The sequence below is a fragment of the Crocodylus siamensis genome, chromosome 5, assembly GCF_052110815.1.
Source record: "Crocodylus siamensis isolate JL-2025a chromosome 5, ASM5211081v1, whole genome shotgun sequence".
NCBI lineage: Eukaryota > Metazoa > Chordata > Crocodylia > Crocodylidae > Crocodylus > Crocodylus siamensis.
In genome coordinates, this window is record NC_143399.1 from 197861713 (window position 1) to 197884736 (window position 23024).

Genomic DNA, 23024 nt, shown 5'->3' on the forward strand with positions numbered 1-23024 from the left:
TCCCGACAAAACATCAGGCCGGAGGAAAACCGAAAGGGGACCACCGAGTGGAAATCCCGGAAGGCGATCCAAAGAGCAGCGAACGAGGTAGGGAATATACCGAGGGCTGCTAGTGTGGGGGGGCTACCTGTGGCGGGTAAACCCCAGGAAATCCCACATGGTGCACCCCCGGGTAAAAGGCGAGTTGGGGGCGCCTTAAAACCTCTGCCACCCAAATTAGACACTGCCGGTGACCCCGTGAGAACATTCCCAACGATGGGATAGATCGTGGAGAGGCTGAAGAACCCCTCCCCGATGAGTTGGGAACTTAAGGGGGGGGGTATGTCACGGAGTCACAGAGGTGCTCCGTGATGGAGAGGGTGATTGGCAGAGCTGTCAATCACCCAGGCAGCTCAGGTGCCTGGTTGCCAGGACAACCAGGTGGTCACATGGCCGGAAGAGGGCAGGGCCTGGCCTTTATAACTAGCTGAGGCCAGAGCTGGAAACACAGTTCCCTTCTGGCTGCCGCAGGAGCAGGAGCTCTGCGGCTGAGCTGAGTGGCCTGAGTTAGTGCTTGCAGCTTTACCACACTAACCGGCTACAATGATGCAGGGAACAAGATCACCCTGACTGGAGGTAGGATTGAAAGCCCTGGTGGGGCTTGGAGTTGTTAGGCGTGTGGAGCCTCTGTATTTATGTTATAGCCAGATGGCTGCAGTATTACGTTACAGTTTACACCGGAGGACCGGGTAAGGCTGTAGGGGAGCGAGGAGGCCTCAGGGGAGCTCCCCAACAGCTTGGGGGTTCCCAGTGCCCAGTTGAGGCACAGTGCCAGGGGCACTAGTGTCGGTGCTGCTGGGCATTATAGTGCGCCAGGGAGGCGCGGTGTGCGGGATTACAGACCCTGGCCCATAAGGGCAGTGTTTAGCCCCGGAGCGGGGCAGCGACAGAGCGCAAGAGGCGCGGAGTCAGCCCTAGAGAGGGCAAGGCCCCGGAGCGGGGCAAAGGCAGGGCGCGTGGCGTGTTGGCCCCAGAGTGGGAAGCCCACAGGGGCGAAGCGCAGGGAGCGCGGTAGAGGCCCCTGGGGGGGGGCGAGGCCCCAGAGAGGGGCCGAATAGCCAGGCCTAGCTAGCCACCCAAGGGCGCCAAGACTAGGGCGGTGATAGCGCCGGCCCAAGGGCGCCGAGACTAGGGTGGCGATAGAGCTAAGGCTGGCGCAGTGAGAGCAGCCGAGCTAGCCACCCGAGGGCGCCGAGACTAGGACGGCGATAGAGCCGGCCCGAGGGCGCCGAGACTAAGGCGGTGATAAAGCTCAGGCTAGAACCCGGCCCGAGGGCGCCGAGACTAGGGCGGCGGGAGTGAGCCGGCCCGAGGGCGCCGAGACTAGGGCGGCGGGAGTGAGCCGGCCCGAGGGCGCCGAGACTAGGGCGGCGGGAGTGAGCCGGCCCGAGGGCGCCGAGACTAGGGCGGTGATAGAGCCGAGATCCGGGCAGAGGGAGCGTGCCGGCCCAAGGGCGCCGAGGCTAGGGCGGCGAGAGTGCTCCAGACTTAAGACAGAGCCGGCGATTAGCCAGGCGCCGGCTAGGACCCGGCCCAGGGGGCGCCGGTAGTGAGCGGCGCTGGCGAGCCGACCCAGGAGGCGCCAGCAAGTAGCTGGGCGCCAGCGTGACAGGCCCAGGGCGCGGGGAACGGGCGAGAGATTGGGGCCCGACCCAAGGAGGCGCCAGGTGGGCGAAGAGCCCCGGTGCCTGGGAGTGAGAACAAGGGCACCCGAGGGGCGAGGGACCATACAAGCGTCCCCCGGAACAGCTGCGAGGCTTGGGGCGTGCTGAGGGGGAGGCTTGGAGGCACACGTTGCCCTTAAGGCAGGAAGCGCATAGATACCCAGTCTGGAATAGGGACGACTAACAAGACCGTCCATTAGGGAAACTGGCAGCCTCCACATTTATATATAAGTTACCATCAAAGTCGTGGCGGGCGAGGTTCTGAGGGTGCTATGTCACCCTAACGTGACGGTAGGCGGCGCTAGGGAGCTCACGGCCGCCCCTAGTCGCCACTCCCTCACACTCATGTAGCAGCCTTACCTTTTCAGAGCTTGGGTTGAATCCCAGGATCAAGGGTCTGCTGTTTGATTGGTGGAGTTCACCCAACAATCTGGAGGCAGCACAAGAGAAGCAATGCCCCGCCCTTTTCCAAAGGGCAGGGGCAAGGAGCAGCTGGTCCTGAATCGGAACTGCGCCAGCCAGGTCCAGGGAACTTTGATGGCGGAGCCCCTGAAGAGTATAGAAAGGGAGCATGCTCAGCAGCTGGAGAGATGACAAGGGACGGCGAAGAGAGAGGAGCTCCAGAGACGGCCGTCCTCAGGGCCCTGCCTGAGCTTCAGTGGTGAACAAATTGGTGCATGGGGATCATGCTGTAGGAGCCGCTCGAGGCAGCTTGAGCCTGTGAATCCAGCAAGCGGCTGGACAGTCAGAGAGCTGGCCCTGGGAGCAGCTTGCGGCTGCTTGGGCCTCATCCGGCACGCAGGTCGGCACACAGAGAACTGCCTTGGAAGCAGCTCACGGCTGCTCACCTTAGCCCTGGCCCTAGGCCAAGTGACTGCAGCCCCACAGCATGACTCAACTTTTAGCTAAAAGAGCCCCGGTGCCCAGAGCAGGGCCCAGGAAAGGGGAGAACCCCCGGTGTGAGACCAGGGAGTCGGAGCCTGCAAGGGCTTGGCTCCCGAGAGAGAGAGAGAGCCCTGGATGCCCAGTGCAGGGCACTGGACTGTCAAGGAAAGCCGAAGGCACCACTGGGGAGAGGCTCTTGCAGGACTGGCCACCGGGGACAAGCTTTGACTTCTCCAGAGAGGAAGCATTGCTGGGGAAATGGGACCCCACAGGGGAGGCTGACATGGGTGAGGAGGGTCTGCCGCCCCCACCATCCACTGAGGGAGGGGCATGTCCAAGTCCCAGGGCCCTAAAGGGGAGGGGCTTCAGGGAAACCCCTTGGGGAGGTGCTGAGTGCACTCCCTATTTTGAGTTAGTCATGTTAAGGACTATACAGCTAGGGGTAGTCTTTAAGGGGGTTTATATTGTTTATGTGTTTTAATGTCTCAATATGTATATTGGTATTGTTATTCATGAAGGCTTAAAGAAATATTATTGTTAATTTACTTAGGTTTTATAGGTTAATATCCCTATATGTAAATTGTGTTGTATAGGTTGTAAGTTATTTGGTATTATATGTGAATTGTGGAATATTATATATGGTTATATGTTAAGCCTTGTAAATAGTCTGTTTTATATTAAGTGTCTGTATTTATTCTTGTAATAAATTGTACATAGTTAAGTTCTTGGCCTAGCTCTATAGAGAGGGGAGGAAGCCGCTCTAGTAGCTGACCCCTTCCTCAGCACCCTGCCTGACCACCACCACTGTCATCAGAGGACAGGGCACACCCCCTGGGTTTACCCAGGCTACACTCATGAAATAGGAGGGTTTCCCCAAATCTTCCCCTTTAAAAAAAAAAAAAATTAAAGTTTTTGAAAATGTCAAAATGGCCTATTTTTACATTTTTGAACCAGAAATGTTTGGCTTTGCAAGTCAAAATGACTTCATTTGGAAACATTAGTCAGTTTAAACTACCAAAAAAAAGCGGGGGGGGTTGAAAGCAGAGATAGGTTGAGATCAGAAGGAAATCTTTGGAAGTGATAGAATCAAAACAGTTGAGGGGGACTCAAAATAAAGGTTTTTTTAAGAGTTTTGATGAGTGACAATTGGTTGATGAGAGGAAAAATGGTTCAATAGCTGAAAATTTACTTCATCACATGAGCAAAAAAGAAATCATTCACCTCAAATTAGAATCTCAAAGCAAAGTTTTGGTTCTCTCTTCCTTCATAACAGGAACTTGATTGCAGTACAAGGAGCAGCCAGCCTGGGGACTACCTTTTTGTGAGGGCAGGATTTCCTTTCCCCAGTTGTACTTCGCCCAATGGTGCACTGATGCACAATAGTCGCACACCCTCTCACAACACCATCATGCATTCTGACATCCCCATGCCCAGATACTTGAAATAAATCCAGGGCTCCCAACTGGCCCCTCTTGCAGGACAAACTACGCAATCTGCAAGTGGCAAATGTAAGGATGGGTGGTCATTCCTATTATGCCTGCACTGAAAGAGGAGTTCCTTAATTCTTTACTTTTGTTGCAGGTGCATTAGCCACCTCTGACAATGTTTTCAGCATTCATTCCTTCATTGCATTGGGACATGTGATGCAAACCTAGCAGCAAACTTCCAGAGGTCCCAGCATGCTTGTTAATGGACTAGAGGGTGAGTTAATGGCCTAAGGCCTGAGGGTGGCTTAATGACCTGAGCTCTCAGAAACCCCAGCACTTTGAAACTGCATCTCAGTGCTCAGGATGGGAGACCATGCAGGGTTTTGAATCAGCACGCTAAACAGCCAAACTCTGAATTCTGCCATCGAGGGTCCTGTTTTGGTTCCCCTGGAAGTTGACGGCAAAACTTCCCATCAAACCTCGGTGCTGGCAATCTCATAAGGTGCAGCTGTCATGTGATTTCTGACATCTCCTGTTTCTAAACAGGACTCGGCAGAATATTCAATGGTCTCTAGTGATGATTTTGCATTCATTGCTTCTTTTGGAAGGCTCCTCTAAAGCCTCCCTGCTCTGCTGGATAGAAACACACGTTTCCTTTCCAGACTGAAGTTCATTAAACACCAGGCTATTTCAGAAATCTGACTGATAGTGTCACATGGGGAGCTGTCGAGTGAAAATCTGCCTTATCTGTGGGTGCTGAGAGCTTGAAAAGCACAACCTGATTTTTGAAAATCTTCCTCCAAATCTCACCAAAACCATTGGCTCTAGCATCCCACAGATAATGGGTAGACTTGGTACCAGGTTCACACTTTGCAAGCAGCGTTTTTTAGTCTATAAGGAACATCTCCAGCCTCCTGCCTTTCTTTACCGGGTGGTTACGTCTCTCCCACAAGGAGCACACTGTTGAAGAACAGATCCAGGAGGTGGCACTCTCCACACTGTGTCAAAACGAGAGCCATGAAACTTTTACTACTGGAGAAAAATAGGCTGACCTCAGAGCCCTAAATCACCTGAATTCCCATCCTCACATGCGGCCTTTGACGGCCCAGCCAAGCAGCAAATGACAAGCAAAAGCAACACGAAACTGCAAAAATGACACTGAGGACATAGTGAAAATGTGCACTAAACTTCAGCGGGAAAACAATTAGCAAATCATCGTACAGCTACAAGAAAGCACATCTAGCTCTAGTTTGTGGCCATGTTGATCTAAGGACATAGGCAGACAAGGTTCTTTGAGTAAAGGCAATATCTTTTATCAGATATTAGCTATAGATATATTTATTAAAAAAATATATTTTATTTGAGTTGGTCTAATAAAAGATATTGGCTTTACCCAAAGAATCTCATCTGCATCTAGCTGTATACACTTGCCCTATCTTATCTCAGGTCCATCCTTTGCTGCGCTGCCGCAGAAAGCACCTGTGTCACCCGCAGATCTGCGATGACATCCAATTCCTCCTCAAATTCTCACCTCGGCTTCCCTGCATCTGTGTCCTTCATGAACCTGCCCAGTCTCCCGTCAGCTGCCAGGTACCTCTCTGCTGCCAAAACTCCCTCTGCCTGGGCCATGTCACTATTATTACTTCTTATGACACCACACAGATGCCCTGACATACTAGGGGGGGCTCAAATGCATAGTGACAGGCCCGTTCCACCCCGAATAGCTCCCAGGAAAAGGCACTGAAGTTGTGGCAGGGAGAAAGGACTCCTCCAAAGTGACACAACAAATCAGCAGCAAAGCAAAGAATGAGATCCAGATCCAAAATTCCCCTGCCCACAAAATCACACTGCCTCTTGGCTACTTGTTCTCTTTCATTTCTTCCTTTCCACCCTTCCCAAACCCAGCCGATTTCCTTCGTACTCTCTTCTCCCGTGCCTGACTCTCCCCAGTAGTTGCTTCCTTTTTAAAGAAGAAAGTGGACAAGCACCTGGCTGGGGTCGTCTGACTCCAGCACTCTTGCTTGCCCAGGGCAGGGGTTCAGACTCGATAACCTATTGAGGTCTCTTCCGACCCTAACATCTATGAATTTATAAAGCACTCCCTTATCCCCAGCAGCCTATAAACTAAAATCAGTAAGTGAAGTAAAATTCCAGCAATTCACGGGCTAAATCACATTGCTTTTAGCTGGTTATATCCACAAGACTGACGTTTAACTGCTGTCTGTTTAGCTCAAAGTCTGCAAAGGCTGCAGTATAGTTTTGGCAGGGGTCTGACCATAATGCCCAGATCCATTTTCATCCTGGGATGCCCAAAGGGCTTTCCAGAGAGGGTCAGAGTCATTGTCCTAGTGTGCACAGGGGAGATTAAGTCACGGAGGGGAGAAGTGACCTTCCCGAGGATCTCTCAGCGGGTCGGGGCAGGGCCAGGAGGACAACCCAAGTATCCCGAGTCACTGTGCAGTGCGCTGCCTCTTAGATTACCCGACATCCTCTCCCCGTAGCAGTGCCCAGGCCTCGCTCCATAACCCTGCAGACCAGGAGCCTGGCCTTCATAGACGTTCCCAGCTAGATGTAGGAGCAATTCCTGCTAGTAACCAAAACCAGCCCGATTATGTGTATCCCGGTGGTGTTTAAACACTGCAGACAGAGAGCAAGACCTCATCACACAGGAAATGAGAAGACAGTTTCTGTCCTGGAGAGCACAGAAATCAGACTGTCACGTGAGAGGCAAATGAGAGGTGGAGACAAGACGACAGGAGGGGGCAGGGAGAGTGATGGCAGTGGTCACAGCACCCAAGCTGCCCCACGTGATGCATAATCCCCACACTGGTCCCATTTTCGGAGGTAAATTTCTACCCCACTGAGATCTCAGGTTTGCCTTCCTTGGGAAAAGCTGCTACTAAAGCCAATGGGCTAAATCTAGCCATTCCTTCTAGATTTCCCATTGTTTTTACTCAAGCACGTTCCCACTGTTTGAGGAAGAAGATCATAACTTGGCTCATTATAAACACAACTGAGCAACTCAGTCCAAGCTACAAAATGCAGAGAGCATCTTGCTTCTGAATGGGAGCGTCTCCTTGTAGCTGAGGGGGCCAGGCATCCAAGCAGGTGTCCTATTGCCATTGGTTTCACGAAGGATGTGTTTGGTATCAAGGTGAGGACATTCCTCCGGCTTTCAGTTCCTGCCCTCCTGCACCCATCCATTGCCCCCACTGCTTCTCATCTGTTTGTTTGCTTCCCCATCTCCCAGAGAAGCAGAGAGGCCAGAAGTCAGCCTGTGCTCTCAGACCAGGCGAGCTTTGTTCCAGCTTGAAGTTAAGCAATAGTACCAGGGAGCTGCAATGTAACGCATCTGCACACACCAGCTTGCCCTGCTTCTCTCCACCCTGCAGGACTGCTGCTGGAGCTCAGCATGGCAAGCCTCCTAGCAGGGCTGCTCCACCCATTAGGCCAACTAGGCAGTCACTGAGGGCACCAAAATTTGGTGGGGTGGGGTGCCAAAATGACATGCAGAACAAAATAACAGGAGCATCATTCTAAATAACAGCCCTACCCAGCTGTTATAATTGGGTTAGGGTTAGTGTGAAACAATCGATACAAAAAAAAGTTTTTATTGTTTTATTGTGCATTTCAAAGATCAAAGAAGTACACGTAAAAGTTCATTCTAGACTTCTTATTTTCCTCTATATTGGAAGTAGTGGGGGCGCCGAGGTACGCAGTTTGCCTAGGGTGGCAATTACCCTTGGACCGGATCTGCCTCCTAGTCCCAACCAGCTCCCCAGGCCATAAATTTAGACAAAACTTCTCCGGTCACTGACACTCAGCGGTCCCCTTCCAGGACCCTCCCTCCATCTGGGGCAGAAGAGGTGTTTTGGTAGCTGCACATGCAAAATGTCAGGCCCACCACCAAGAGCTGGGATCCCAAGCACCTGCTGGAGCCCAGGAGACGGCGGCAGCGGGGAGCGGTTGTAGCAGAAATCTGCTCTTTGGCTTGTCACCATCCTAGTCCCAGAGCTTGCCAGTGTGATGAGAAAGCACCCAAGCGTGTCTAATCAGGAAGCAGCTTTTACCCTGCGTATAGTTAGCCACCGGCATGGTGGACCTTTGTGTCCATATTACAGGCATGAAGGGAACAGGGAAACTGCAGGAGCTGTGGAAGTGACACAGGGAAAGCAGATCTGCAGGAGAGATGAGGCCAAGACTCCCATTTCATGTTCAGATTTCAAAGTCCTGCTGATCAGAGAGGAGGGATGATAGGTGTCTCCGGTGGGTCTGAGTTTATGCCTAGCTCTGGGCTGGTGTCAATGACTGCCCCAGTGGTAAGCAGGCACCTGCTCATTCAGTACAGGGACATTCAAGGCAGCTGGATGTGATGCTAGCCACACCAATCTGACGTGGTGTGTGTTAATCACATGAGTTTACTGGGCCAGTAGGTTTATACAAATGGTGACCCCTCTGCTCATGACCTTCAGGCCTGAATACAGAATCCAGCTGCGATCCCATCCTGGGATTTGTCTCAGAGACAAGGAGAAGGCTCTGAGCTCTCCGTATTCAGGTCCTTTGCTGAATGTCTAGAGTTCAAAGAGGAAAAACCCCCTCTCCAGGGCCCACCCTCCACCCCTTAATTCATAGATTCATAGATAATAGAGTCAGAAGGGACCCAACGGATCATCGTGTCCGACCCCCTGCCCCTGGCAGGAAAGAGGACCGAGGGCACATGACCCCAGCCAAGGGACTGTCGAGCCTCCTCTTGAAGACCTCCAAGTTAGGTGACAGTACCACCTCTCTGGCCACCCGTATTGTAAAAAATTTCTTCCTAATGTCTAACCTAAATCTACTCTCGACTAGTTTGTGCCTATTATTCCTAGTTACGCCCTGGGGCGCTCTGGTAAACAGCTTATCCCCAATTCCCTGCTGTCCTCCCCTGATAAATTTATAGGCAGCCACAAGGTCACCCCTCAGCCATCTTTTGTATAGGCTAAAGAGATCCAGATCTCAACCTCTCCTCGTAGGGTCTTTCATGGAGACCACTCATCATGCGGGTGGCCCTCCTCTGAACCCTTTCCAGATCCTCTGTGTCCCTCTTGAAGTGCAGCACCCAAAACTGGATGCGGTACTCCAACTGAGGCCTGACTAATGCTGCACAGAGGGGGAGCATCACCTCCTTCGATCTGATGGTTAGGCATCTGCTAACACACGACAAGGTGCAATTGGCCTTGTTGATGGCCTCGTTGCACTGCTGGGTCACGTTCATCCTGTTATGTTCTGTCCAACCCTAAATAACTCTATTTACAACATCACAATACAACATTTCAAAGTATAAGGCGCAACATCGCAAAGTGTAAGGCGCAAACCTGAACAATCTTAATAACGTCTTAATAACAACCAGTTGGATGCATATGCACTGACACTACCAACTAGTATCTGCTGCCTAGATAAAGAGAGGTTACTCTTTCGGGATGGGATTGCAGCCCTCTCCAGAGAACTCAGTTCTCTTCCAGGGAACTGAATCAGCCCCAGAGCCATGACCGCGCCAGTGTAACTGAAAACACTTTTATTTCTGCCTCCACTAGATTTTGCCTCTGGGTGTTCCTGTGACTATGCTGACTCTTCAGACGTTGACCCTCTGGCGCATGCTCCTAACAGTGACCGAATGCTATTCAATAGAAATCATGCTATAGATCAGGAACTCTCCCAGAGTGGAGGTGAAGCATTCTGTTTGCAGGTCCACCATATACAGGCCCTATTTGCCAGTCTGCTGCTTTTACAGTCACAAAATGGGTGCAAGTGTAACTTGCTGTTTTCACAAGGTTATCACGTATCTAGTGCAAGGAAGAACAACCTGATGGCAAAGACTTAAGACTGAGAATGAGGGAATCTGGGGTCTTATCTTCAGCTCTGGCACAGGAGTGCTCTGTGACTTGGGGTACATCTCAGAACCTCAGTTTGCACATCTGTAAAGTAGGGACTGTAATGTGGCAGTAGAGGAGAGCTAAACCAGATTCATCCCTCGCCTGAGCACCCAGAAAGCCAAAGTAACTCCAGGAAAACTCCCGTTCATACACTCTAGGAAGAGTAGGCTGCCATATGGTCTTAGGAGAAAATTACAGAGAGGAGCCGAGCAAAGAATTGATTCAGGAGGGGGAACTGCAGAAGACACCAAAGCAGAGACCTTCAGCCTCTCAGAGACCTTTGCACAGCGTTGACTGGACCTTCTCCAACAAACTGATCTCACGGTCCCTTCACCTCTGTTTTCCCCCAGATGTTCCCCTTTTACCACCACCTCTGCTGTGGCCCCCTCCATCCTTTGCCTCAGTGTCTCGTCTCTCTTTCTATCCAGCTGGTCCCCCTAACTAAACACATAAAATCCTGTTTGGTCTCTAGCCCGTACTGTAATAAACATGATTAATAATATAAAATGGGTCCGGTTCTATTTACTCATCTCAAGCACTCTGCAGGGACTAGGTTCATTAATATTTACAAAGAGTTTTTTGATCCATCAGCTTCTAGGATGATTTGCCTTCAGCAGGCGCCAAATTATTATTCGATAGTAAAATGCACAGCAACTAAATTCTCAGTTTTGGATGCTGGTCAGTCTACATCTCCATGTCTCTGGCTTGCGTTCCCCCCTCAGCCCCGGTGTCAAAGGTTTATTTTAGCTTAGACATTCCTGGGTAATGATTTCTGGCTAGAAGACTCTTTTCATGACAAATGCAGCAATTCTGGTTCATTATAAACTGCCCTTGGCACACACAATATTAACTGCTCTTATTCAAGCGCTGACTTTGTTGCCTATATAGCTCTCCAGCATGAGCAGAATAAACCCACGGAAAGGATTTCAAGGAAGATAAATTGCATTTTGGGCCCATGTCCCATGTTGTATGTGGACATACAACCCCCATATTGCCTTCTGTAAGAGCAGGGATATTACCGTGGCCAATTCTATCGCCATATTTTGCTTAAAAATTCCCACATCAGATGCAGTTGAAAAAAAACCAACTGCTTTTTTCAGCAGTAAAAGAAGAAAAACTAAAAAACAAAACTCTACTCTTTTTCCTAAAGGTCCCTGCCCACAACAATGGAGTGCTAGCATATATTTAGCCTGATCCCAACCTATCCCTAAAGCCTCCTCCTTCTTTTGCATTACTACACAGAGCAATATATTCCCAAGAGCGGTTTTCATCAACAACTGTTTCACTAAATCTTTCCAGCAAAAAACTGCTTTTTGCTGTTGCATTAAATCTTTCCAGCAATGCTCCTGGCATGGATGCCTATGAGCGACCCTGGGAAAGCTGGTGGGTTTTAGAAATGAGCACCCTTGTCCAGCCTCCACTTTTGTGGGGTCCCAAAGTAGCTTGAGCATGGGCTTTCCCAAGGCATTTGCTTCTGAAGTCCTGCACAGGGAGGGGGGCACAGAACAGACCTAGGACAGGGAGATTGCTGTGAGGTTTGGCCAGCTCAGGGATCTAGCTACTGAGGAACCAAAGTGAACATGAAAAGCCTCTCGCTCTAAGTGGTAGTTTGTCACAACTTAGTGATCTATTAAAAGTGGACCAGCCGGTGAACCCAGCAAGTGAATTTTGCCCCCGGTACACTTGGACAGTTTACCCGCTCGGCTCTCTCCCCCTCCCCTGCTAGCTTTTCTCCTCTCTTGTTTCTCATACGCTCACTCAGCGTCACCCCCATTTATTCCCCTTGTGGGACTGCTGGAGACTGACTGGGTTCCCCACTGAATGCTATACTTCATCCCTGGTAGATCATTTCCCGGTAAGTCCTGAGGAGTGGGCTGAGGAGGAGGATGGACTTGTGTTTGTGGCATTGAATGGGGACTCAGGAGACCTGTTTTATTTACCTGGTTAGGCACAGATATTTGGTGTGATGTTGCACAAGTCCCTTCAGTTTGCACTTCCCCCTGCCTGTTAAATGGAGATGACACTGCTTTTTTGTACCACCCTTGCTTCTTCAGACAGAGAGCTTGCGGGGGCAGGAACAGTCTCTTCCTATGTGCAACCCCAGGCACCACCAGGCTCTGACTTCGGTGGGATGCTTCACTGCAGATAGTCGCCAGGAAGTTGTTTCCTCCTTGGCATTGTTGCAGATTCCCCTTTTCGTTACACGGGAGAGCAAACTTCCAGCCCCTCTGGGATCAGCCTGGTGTCAGGGGCTGCATTGCTCTAATAAGTAGCATCTCTCCAATACATACTTCATTACATGGCATGTCAGGTGAGCAGACCACATATCCTCCCAGCAAATCGACTTACTATTCCCTGAGCAGAAAATGCATTCATTTAGTAGATGGTCCGTCTCTCAGGAGGGGCACACTTCAAAAATGGTAGAATAAGACATATGATGTATTTAATCTGCTATCCTGATGCTAAGGACAACTACCATCTATTACAACAGTAAGCTATGCCTGGTAGCTCTCCTCTTCAACCATTGACCCAGTCTTGATGTCATTGATAGTTTGAGACCTGCTCGTACCACAACACAGCAGGATGGACCAGGTTGTCAAACTGTCTCAATCATAGAAAAATAAGGCTGAAAGGGACCTTGAGAGATCCATTAGTTCAACCCCCTGTTCAGAGCAGGATCAGCCGCATCTAAATCATCTTAGCCAAGTGTAGGTTTGACCTGCTTTTAATGCCCAAAGATGAACACAACCTCTCCAAGTAATTTGCTCCAATGCTCAGCTACCCTCATAATAAGAAACTTCTTCCTAACATCCAATTTATATTTCCCTCATTATTTCTTGTCCTGACCACAGCAGCCAAAGAGACTAGACTAACTTGCCATGGCATTGTGCTACTAACACACAAGATGTCATCATTTCAGACCTCACGGTACACACAGAAAAGGAGAAGGTATGGTTGCTCCCTCTCCCCCGTCCTCTTCAGCTAAACCTCACACCTCACAAAGTAGGGATGGAGTTTACTACATACTAAACTGGAATCCTAGATTAGGAGCCAGAACTGAACTTCTAGGAGTGGCCAATTCCCAGTCTCTGGTCAGTCAGAGAGAAAGCTACTGCCCACCAGGCTTTTGTGTACAGGGGTGGGGACAGGAAAGGAAGAAATAGTGAGGACTACCCCATATGTGTGATTTCTCATAACCTAGAGAGACAGCATATCCATGGTATAGATTCTGATACTGATGCAAATCTGGAGAAAGACCAGCTAAGTAAGCCTGGGATTGAGATCTGAATTTGCATCTGTAGGGGTTTTCTAAGTAAGAAGGAGACCTTATGAGATAGGAACAGATGCACAAGGCTAGGCGTGGGCATGCTCTCCTGTTCTTTACTGCTGACTCCCTCAGTCACCCTGACCCTTTCCTCACCACTGACTTTTAATATTTAATTGCAGGTTTGCTGGGGGACTTTGCCCACCTGATTCCTGTAACCAAAGGGAAAGGGAAGGAATAAGGACTCTGATATGTGGTATGGGAGAGCCGTGAGAAGCGAATGAGATGCCACACAGGCTCAGAAAAGTGCACAAGCAAGTAAGTGACTTAATGCTGAATCCTCCCCAAAACTATTGCCTTGTGACAGGGTGGGTCAGAGCTAGCTGCATGCATCCATCCTAATAAATTCCACTCACCCCAGGCAGCTGGAAGCTGCATTGCAGATTATGGGAAAGCGTTCAGGCTGTCCAAAGAGACAGAGATTAGAGCAGCACCATTCAATGGGCCTGACTGCAAGCATGTGTTTATATCATGCTGCTTTGCTGGCTGAACCAAGGACTAAATCCAAACTCATCACCACAACATGGGAGTGCACATGACCGCTCCTACATACTGTCCTGTAGAATAGCACAGTATATATGTACCCTTCCCTCCTACCCCCTGCTGACTTTGCTTAAATCAGGTGTACAGAGGTGTCATGGAAGGTAGAGTTTGTTCTTTACAGCATAAATGGTTGCATGGAGTAAGCAAATGAAGAAGATCCAATTTGCTTTGTGAACACTTCCCCCACCCAGGCATGTAGGTAATGGTTTTGTTTCTCTGTTTTGAAGGCAGCAGCCAGAGAACATGGCAAGGGCTGACAAGCTGAGGCAGCCTCCATCCTTTCATACAGCACTTGGTTCAGCACAAAGCAGGCCAGACCACAGAGCTTCACTGTCTCTAAGAAACTCTGTTTCTGTCTCCAAGCTAGTAGCCAGGTGAGCAACTAGGTTCCACAGGCCATTAACTATTTCACAGTATCCACGTATTGAGATCCGCATTGACTGCATGAAAAATCACCCATCCCACCCTCTGGGCAGTGTTGACCAACTCTTAAAAACACAATGGATGCCAAACAAACTCTCAGCAGAGATTATGACCTACACTGTCCTAAATGGCCTAAAGCCAGCCTACTTAAGGGATGTGCTCTCTCCCTGGGCCACTCTACAAGAGCTGTGGTCAGCATAAGCACCCAAGATGTGCTTCAGCTTCAAAGAAAGGGGATAGCTGGGAAGACGATGAGAATCTCTGTGAGAACTCGGAAATATCGGGAATTTGGTGACCTAAGGGCATACTGCAAAAGTCATCTGTTTGAGAGGGTATTGGTGCTTCCCACAAAGGTAGAGAGTTGCTGCAGAGAAGTGATTGCTTTAGTGCTGCTGCGATTTCATTGACCAGTAATGGTGCCTTAGGGCAGCCCGAACTTTAAGGATGCATCTTTGCATTAGGCTCAATCTATACAAATACACCGGCAAGTGAAGGCCTGGAGAACTTATCCCTCACAGCAGTCCAGGTCCAACTAAAATGGGATAACAACCCACAGAAACACCAGCAGAGCCCTGTCCATGCTTAGCATGGAGCATGGGTGCCTATTCATCACAGACAAAAATCTTATCCAGTATTAGGTAGAACTAAATCTACAAGGTTTATACAGCAGATCAGGGCCTTCTCTCTGGAGGGTCTTTCTAATCATATAGACTGAAGATTTATAGTATCAGACTCTTCCCTCGGACACTCACTTGAAACTGCCCTGAAAGGCAATGCGAGTTATAAGAACATCCCTGAGGCCAGCCTGTACCACAAAAGGTCCTCGACCTTCCTTCTCTGTAAGGCCGTGCCCACACATTTTCCTGTAAGATTTCTACATTACTCCAGAACAAAGATTTAAGATCATCTCATGCATGCATCCCTAAACTATTGCTTGCAAACTCCTTCAGAAGAAGGTGCTCATTATCCTGGTGCTAGTTCCCACGTACCCTCTTCTCGTTCCCCATTTCCAACATGGGGAGACAGTACTCGCCTGGCATGTTCAGTGGCACAACATATCAATCCTAGGCATGAGATAAAACCTGAGGAGCAGCCAAAGGAAGGATGGGATGAGGCTTTCAAGCCTAAAAAGTGTGGGGAGACGGACCACAAATGAGACAGACAACGCAGACAGGGATGCAGTGAAGAACATCTATGAGCCGTGGTAGTCGCTTCAGCTCTATTATTCTACTACATACGTAAAATAACAGTCAGCTGCTAATACTTGCAGGACAATTATTCAAACAAAACAACCATTCAATTTATCTTGCTAAAAAAAAAAAGAGACCAGGAATAGATGTGGAGTATTCGAATATGTCATTTAAATATGTCAAGTGGGGATAACCAGGACCCTGAAGGCACAAAAGCTACCTAGCATACCAAAAACACAGTTAAAAAGGGACTCAATCCATCTGTAAGCCCCTCTCTGTAGAGAAGATATCTGAGGAATTTAATCTATCAGACAAAGGCATTGCGCAAACCGGGGCAGGAGAAGTGTGGAAAAGCCCAACTCGTAATTAAGCATTATTTTGAATGGCCAGAGTAACCACCCATCAGAGGAGAGTACCAAGAGCTGCAGTGAAACCTCTGTCTCTTGATGTTGTTAAATCAAAATGAAATTGTCTTTACAACTGGATCAACTGCAAGCTGCTTGGTTCAGGGGAGGATCAACAAGCTAAGGAGGATAGTTGGGGAAGCGCTGAGGACCCAGAGGGGAAGGGAATCAGATGTCGAAGGTGAGTGGTTGCTCCTTAAGGAGACGATCCTCCATGCCCAAAGGGAGGTAATCCCAACAAGGGTCAAAGGGAGCAGGAGGGCACATAAACCCCCATGGCTCACTAAGAGCATCCGGGAATGTCTCCTTGCTAAAAGGGAGGCATATACCCAATGGAGAGATGGGGTCATCGCCAAGAAGGACTATGTTATAGTCGCCCGAGGATGTAGGGGGGCAGTCAGGAGGGCCAAGGCAGAGTTGGAGATAGGACTAGCTTCCCGGATTAAGGACAATAAGAAGTCCTTCTTCAAATACATAGGGGGTAAAAAGAGGGTCCCGGGTAATGTGGGGCCCCTGCAGGACACGATGGGCAACTTAGTCATCACGCCAGATGACAAAGCTAACATATTTAACGATTTCTTTGCCTCTGTCTTCCTAAGTAGGGACCAGTTCAGCCACCTCCCTGCTGGGCCCCCTCGGGCCCCGAGAGAGACACGCCTGGGCCAAGGGTTAGCGAGGAGTTAGTTAGGGTAATTCTGGAGAGGCTGGACGTGTTCAAGTCCGCTGGTCCGGACGATCTTCACCCTAGGGTTCTACAGGAACTGGCTGAGGTCATTGCGGGACCCCTGGCGCGGCTCTATGAGCATTCGTGGTGCTCTGGCGAGGTGCCGGAGGACTGGAAGAGGGCCAATGTGGTCCCTATCTTCAAAAAGGGAAAAAAAGAGGACCCGGGAAATTACAGGCCAGTTAGTCTGACCTCAATCCCGGGTAAGCTCTTTGAAAAAATTATCCTGGCACACATCCAGGAGGGCCTTGCGGGGGAATGCATGCTCAGGGGCAACCAACATGGGTTTATCAGTGGCAGGTCTTGTCAGACCAACCTGGTGGCCTTTTACGATCAGGTCACCAAATCATTAGACGCAGGGGTTGCTGTGGATGTAGTCTTTTTGGACTTCCGGAAGGCTTTCGACACTGTCTCTCACCCTGTCCTCATCAAAAAGCTGGGAGACTGTGGTGTCGATGCCCACACGGTCAAATGGGTCGCCAACTGGTTGGAGGGCCGCACCCAGAGGGTGGTAGTGGATGGGTTCTTCTCGGCCTGGAAGGACGTGGGCAGTGGGGTTCCCCAGGGCTCGGTCCTCGGGCCCGCACTGTTCAACATCTTCATCAGTGACTTGGATGAGGGGGTAGAAAGCACCCTGTTCAAGTTTGCTGATGATACTAAGATGTGGGGGGATGTGGGTGCACTAGAAGGGTGCAATAGGCTACAAGCTGACCTTGACAGGTTGCAACGGTGGGCGGATGAGAATAGGATGGGGTTTAACACTGATAAGTGCAAGGTGTTGCACATGGGGAGGAAGAACCGGCACCACACTTACAGGTTGGGGAACTCCCCTCTTGCCAGCACGGAGACGGAAAAGGATCTTGGAGTCGTCATTGACTCCACGATGAAACTATGAAACTATCCCCGGGGAAAATCTACAGCCTTACTTTAGGCAGGAAGTCAGACCGAACGACCATCCCTTGTGGGCTTTAAATCAAGAGACTGGCATTTCCGACACACTTCAAGAATAAAAATCTCTGTTTGGCCAAATTCAGATCTATCCCCACGTCCAAAATTTAGATCCAAATCAGAATTCGAGTTTTACTGAAACCAAAGGATTCAAAAGGCCCCCAAGAGCTTTGCGAAACATCTGGGCTGCTTCTTTAGGTAAAAAAATATTGTAATTCTTGAATGCACTGTCTGGAAAGGGGGGTAAAGCATCATCTTCTGTCTCTCGTGTAGATATCAAAACATCCTGGATCGTGAAAGTGGCACATCAACGCAAGAGGATCACAAGGTGAGTCCAAATTGACTTATGCAAGATGGACGGACACATGACAGAGAAGCTGACACCCTTTGTCATCTTCATCCCTGGTGAGGAAACCAAGCCATGTGTAGCAATCAGCAAGTGGTCTGAAGAGGACTCAGGGCAGGGCAGGTATCATTGTCCAGCGCATCAAGTGTGAACCGAACTGAGAATCAGAGCAAAGACACGAAGCACGCCCCAGAGCATTCGGCTCGTGTATGCTGAGCCACTCGGGGCTGTTTTCAAGCCCTTTATTCTGCTTAATTGCCGGACTCTGGTAATCCAGAGCAGGAGCCAGGAGAGCAATCATTTTGGAGAGAGCAGTCCTAGAGTCAAGAGCATAGCTGCCAAGTATGTGAGGGCCTGTGAGCTCTGCCCTCCCCCCCCCCCGCCCCGAACCACCTGTCTCTAAGTGGGCAGGACAGGCCTGAAATGGGAACATCAGATCCCGGTCCCAGGCTGCATGACTCCAGGCCAGCATTTGTCCCAGTATTGTGCAGGAATCCAGGTTTTCTGTTCACTGCGGAAAAAAGTGGGAAATGGCAGGTTTCCCCTTGCAGGCTGGCAGCGCTGCAGACTACAAGGGGCTGCGGCAGCGGGACACCGGGGACACCGCGTGTATGTGTGCGTGCGCACACATGCATGTGGCCAGGAAAGCAGCCCCAGGCAGCGGTGGAGAGCAGCTCCCCCAGCTGCCTGCAGGTACGTCAATGCGGGGGGCAGGGTAGATTGAGACCGCCACGGTGAGGAAGGGAGTGGGGCAGGGATGCTGCCCAGGCAGGGCAGTGCATGAGGACCAGGGCCAAGGCGGGGAGCAAGACAGAGCCCAGAGGGTGGGACAGAGGGGCTGGCTCCCTACTGAGGAGCGGTGCATGGGACCCATGTGCCCCCCAGATTTGCGCGCAGGGCAGGGGTGGATGCAGGCTGCCTGCTGCCTGATGCTCCCTCTGGGAGCTGTGCACTGGTTGCTGGCAGCCCACATCCACCCCCGCCTCCCCTCCACCGCAGGCTCTGCTCAGCTGTGCTCCAGCCTTGTCATGGAGAGAAGGCGGGGGTATCATCTTAGGACCCCCCACCCCAGCAAAAAAAAGGTCGGCTCCTGTGGTCAGGAGGAAGGCTGCGCAGACAAGCCCTTCCAAGTCTAGGAGGCAACATGAGTACTGTCATGAAACAGAGAGGGAGAAAGGGGGTGAGCTTGGGGGCCGTGTTTCACAGTTGCAGTGGGTTCCCTGCAGACAGTAGAGAATAAACGTCTTGATGGATCTCTTTTAGAGGATGGCGAGAAACCGTCTATGGCCCAACGAACAGGAGCCTTTGGGGGCAAAAGCTGCCGTACCTCGAGGCCCCACCAGCAATGTCTCCGGGAGCAGGTCCAGCGCCACCCACCACGCCAGTCCCACTCCAGGGAACACCAGCTCTGATGCCAGCAGAGTCACTGCTGGTCCCCAACTTCTGCCTGTCTCTTCTGACCCCCTCCTCACAACCTCTTCCGGTGGCAGGTTTAGGAAAAGCAAATCCGAGCCCGACACACAGACAACCCTCCAGCCTTTGGCCAAGGGGGCTAAACGCTGGGCAGAGCTGCCCTTCTCTTCGCCCCACAGCAGCAGGAGGAGACAGCAGAGGAGTCCTGCCACGTCCGCAGCAGGGGCTTCAGCCACCAAGGTTGGTGAGCTCTCTTCTCGCATGCCCCAAAACCTGTTTGCTTTTGGAATTAGGGCCACAGCTTGGTGCTGGTGAACTCAGCAGTGGAAAGCCCAGTGATTTCAATGGGGTGAGGGTGGGAATGGCCAGGAGAGTGGAGAAGAGGGCACCACTTCTGGTGGATGTGTATTGCTGGCAGACCGGAGGCTCCCTGGGTTTGGCTTAGAGGCAAACAGTTGATCTTGAAGCAGGCTGCGGTGGGCTCCCGAAAACCTGGTTCTCACCACTCACCTGCTAATGACACAGACGCAGCACCGGCTTCCCAGCATGCACTGGGCTTCCATTGGGCCAAAGTCTGCCACCTGCACACACCAGCTCCATCAGTGCACTCAGTGAAGCTACCCCAGCACAGCATACTAATTAATGTGAGTAATTATTAATATGGCAGCATCTGGCCCTCTATTAGTAACCGATGGGTCACGAAGCGGGCAAATTGTCTGGATGTTAGTGCCAATACATACAACCAGTTCACACCACGGACTGGAATCAGGGAACATCCACTTGTGAGAAGTCTCACCGAACTGGTGGCCTAAGCTAGACTTAAGCCCGTCTCTCCAGAGTGTACAAAACCAGCCTGTGCAAGAGACTCCTCCTTCCTAATCTAGGCCCCTGCCTTTCCTTGCTCTCAAACGCACTTCTGCTTGAAGCCAATAGTGATTTAAAACCAGGAATGATCAAGAGCAAGGGTGTGAGCCCCAGCTTCTATGAATTGTATTGCTAATTGTCCAGGAAACACAACGAAGGGAATGTCCTCAGTGGGCCCCCATGACAGGCAGTGAATTGAAGTTGCAAAGGGTTTGTTTGTGCACAGCACCATGCAAAAATGGCCCCGTGTGAGCTGGTCTCAGCTCCGCAGTGCTTATCAGAGCACAGGATACACGAAAGAAATGTAAATTGAAGGGGCTGATAGGAATAGACGTCTCTAGAGGAGAAGAGGTAGGACTGCTCCACCCTGTGAGCTATACAGAGCAGACAAACACAGTGCGGTGCCTAGGTCATTACCATTGGGGGTAGACTATTGACCAGGGGACTGCTGGAAAAAGCCCTTTTTTGACTGCACTTAGACAAGTAGGCAACCCAAGGGCAGGGTATAATTCTCCTGATTGCTGTCCCACAGGGAGGATATGATTACCTGGCTAAGGAAGCAGCCAAGGGCCACACAGTTTGTATCAGAAATATGAGCTCTGAAAGTTATGGGGACAGACTGAAGAAAAATGAACAGGTTAGCCTAAGTCAGAAAGAAGACACTTAAGGCAACCCTAAAATTTAGCAAAATTATGAGAAGGGTGGAAGGCAGATAGGAAAATCCAACTACTCATTGCAAATGGCCTAAACAAGAAGAGATGCAATCTCAGGACTTGTCAACACTGCTGCAGCTGTGGGTCCTGATACCATGAGGACTAGACCTCATCCTGCATACGTCCCTACCTGAGCCTACAGGCATGGCTCCAAACCCCAAAATACATGAGTGAGGCTGCTGCAGGCTCATCCTTCCACGCCTGCTCCAGTTCAGAGCATGCTCTGGGTAAGGCACAGCCAGGTTCCCCCACCACAGAGCTAGACCCCACTACTGCACTGCTGCAGACAAGCCCTCAAAGGACTGGTTTTGGAGAGCTTTACTCCCATGGAATTGTACCTTGGTCTCAAACCCTCTAGGGCTGAGGTGGCAAACCCATATATGGCAGAGGCAGCCCGTGTGTGTGGCATATGGCACATCAGGGAAGGGGCAGGGAATACAGCAGCACTTAGGGTAGGGAGCAGAAAGCAGAACAACAGATCAGACAGGGAGCAGAAAACTGGGAACAGGAAGCAGAGCAGTAGAACAGGAAGTAGAAGGGGATCAGAGTAGCCCTCAAGAAGTGCTACTCCTGCCAAAAAGGGATCTAGCAGGCACCTTACTCACTAAATGAATTAAACGTCTCCTAGAGCAAGGCACTGCTCATAAGAGTAAGAGGGACATAGTCAAAACCAGGATCAGAGGTAAATAGCGGACTTGTGAGACAGCTGAAATTTAGAGGGCTCCGGGGTTTTCTTTAGCGAAGCCTCAGTGGGTGCCTGTACACACCACAGGTTTTAATCCTCATTAAATTAAATAGGTTTATAAAATTTAAAGTTGTTTGTTTTGGAGCATTGCATCTGTGTTTCTGCGCACTAGGTTTTCGGACAAATTAAGCCTTGGAACGTTGCATTTGTATTTGCACGCACTAGGTTTTCGAATTAAGCTGGGTCCTTGGCCAGCAGGAGAGCAGGATGGTCCAGCGCTGCCCCCCTGGCCCGGGGTCCTCCACCCACCCCATGTCTATGCCCTACCACGCAGCTCTGGAAGCAGGGAAACTGCAAACCACACAAGGAAAAAAAAATGAAGGAATTAGAAAGCAATTCAAAGGGGTGAAGTACAAAAAGTCACAGCACCATCTGGTGGACAAAGAGGCCCATTACATGTCTTTGCGTGCCTTTGTGTTTGCACGCAACAAGTCCATGGATGGGACACTTTAATTCCCGGCAAGCCAAACTAAACTACACCCAAAGGCTTTTAGTTCAATGCACCAGAAAGACTTTTAAAGAGGCTGGAAAACCCACTCGTGCAAATAGTCATGTAGTTGCATCGTAAGAAAGGGCAAAAAACGTGGCACGTACAAAGGCCCAATAATGGCAATAGTTTAGCGTCCAGCCCATAGCACTGGAGCATTGCCTGAAGTCAGGGGGTTGTCACAGCTTTCTGGAAGACATGCAGTCTCCATAGTATAAAGCAACGCAGACAGGAATAAGACAGACCAAACCTAATAGATAGAGGGACTATCAGGGCCACAGCCACATGGAGGGGGGATGAGACGCTCCTTGGTCCTATTGCCTTCTGTCCAACAGCATTCCCTTCATCTCTTTATGGATATACAACTGTTTGACCAGCAGCTCACAGACTTTCTCATTCCCACACAGGAAGGGAAGCTTTCCCAGAAGACAGAGTCGATGACCCTCACCGTGCCAGACCCGGCTTCTGACTCAGCCCCGCTCAGGAGCTGTGAGTCTCTGATTTATTCTGGTGACTGAGTGATTACTCCTCCTCTGCCTCAAATTGCAGCTAACACAAAAGCAGGGCCATCTCCAGGGACTGGGCAAACCTGATGATGCCATTGAAAGCAATAGGATCGCTTGAGGGTACCCAAAAGCAGAGTTCAATCAGGGTCACTTTTGCCAGCACTGCTGGCAGCTTGCATAGTGAGAGGATGTAGTGAGATGGTACTGTCTTTCCCTACAGGGAGAGGGACCAGGCAGATACCTCTACTGAAAAAGACAAAAGAAAAGGAAAAATGTATTTAGCAAATGAGATTTGGTGCGGATTATCCCCACGCCCATAAATCAGCTATAAATCTGTTGTTTAAGTGACCTGTCATAGACCCAGGCAAGTTTTTAGCCTCTTACAACTACACAACTACCCCCTCAGTTTAGAATAGAGGACATTGAGGTACGGTTACTCTTACGGGCATAGCTCGTGATCAGCAGG

At 50.3% G+C, this 23024-nt stretch overlaps 1 protein-coding gene across 1 annotated transcript; it reads left to right on the plus strand.

Annotated features, from left to right (window-relative positions):
- The first annotated feature begins 11674 nt into the window (after nt 1-11674).
- LOC149865110 (uncharacterized) lies at nt 11675-22570 on the plus strand. Its single transcript, XM_090049820.1, has 6 exons — nt 11675-11782; nt 13375-13510; nt 14023-14169; nt 17758-17812; nt 19094-19483; nt 22460-22570. Exons 2-6 carry the CDS (start codon nt 13473-13475, stop codon nt 22568-22570), a joined length of 741 nt encoding a protein of 246 aa, XP_089905946.1. The 5' UTR covers nt 11675-11782; nt 13375-13472.
- Nucleotides 22571-23024: the final 454 nt, after the last annotated feature.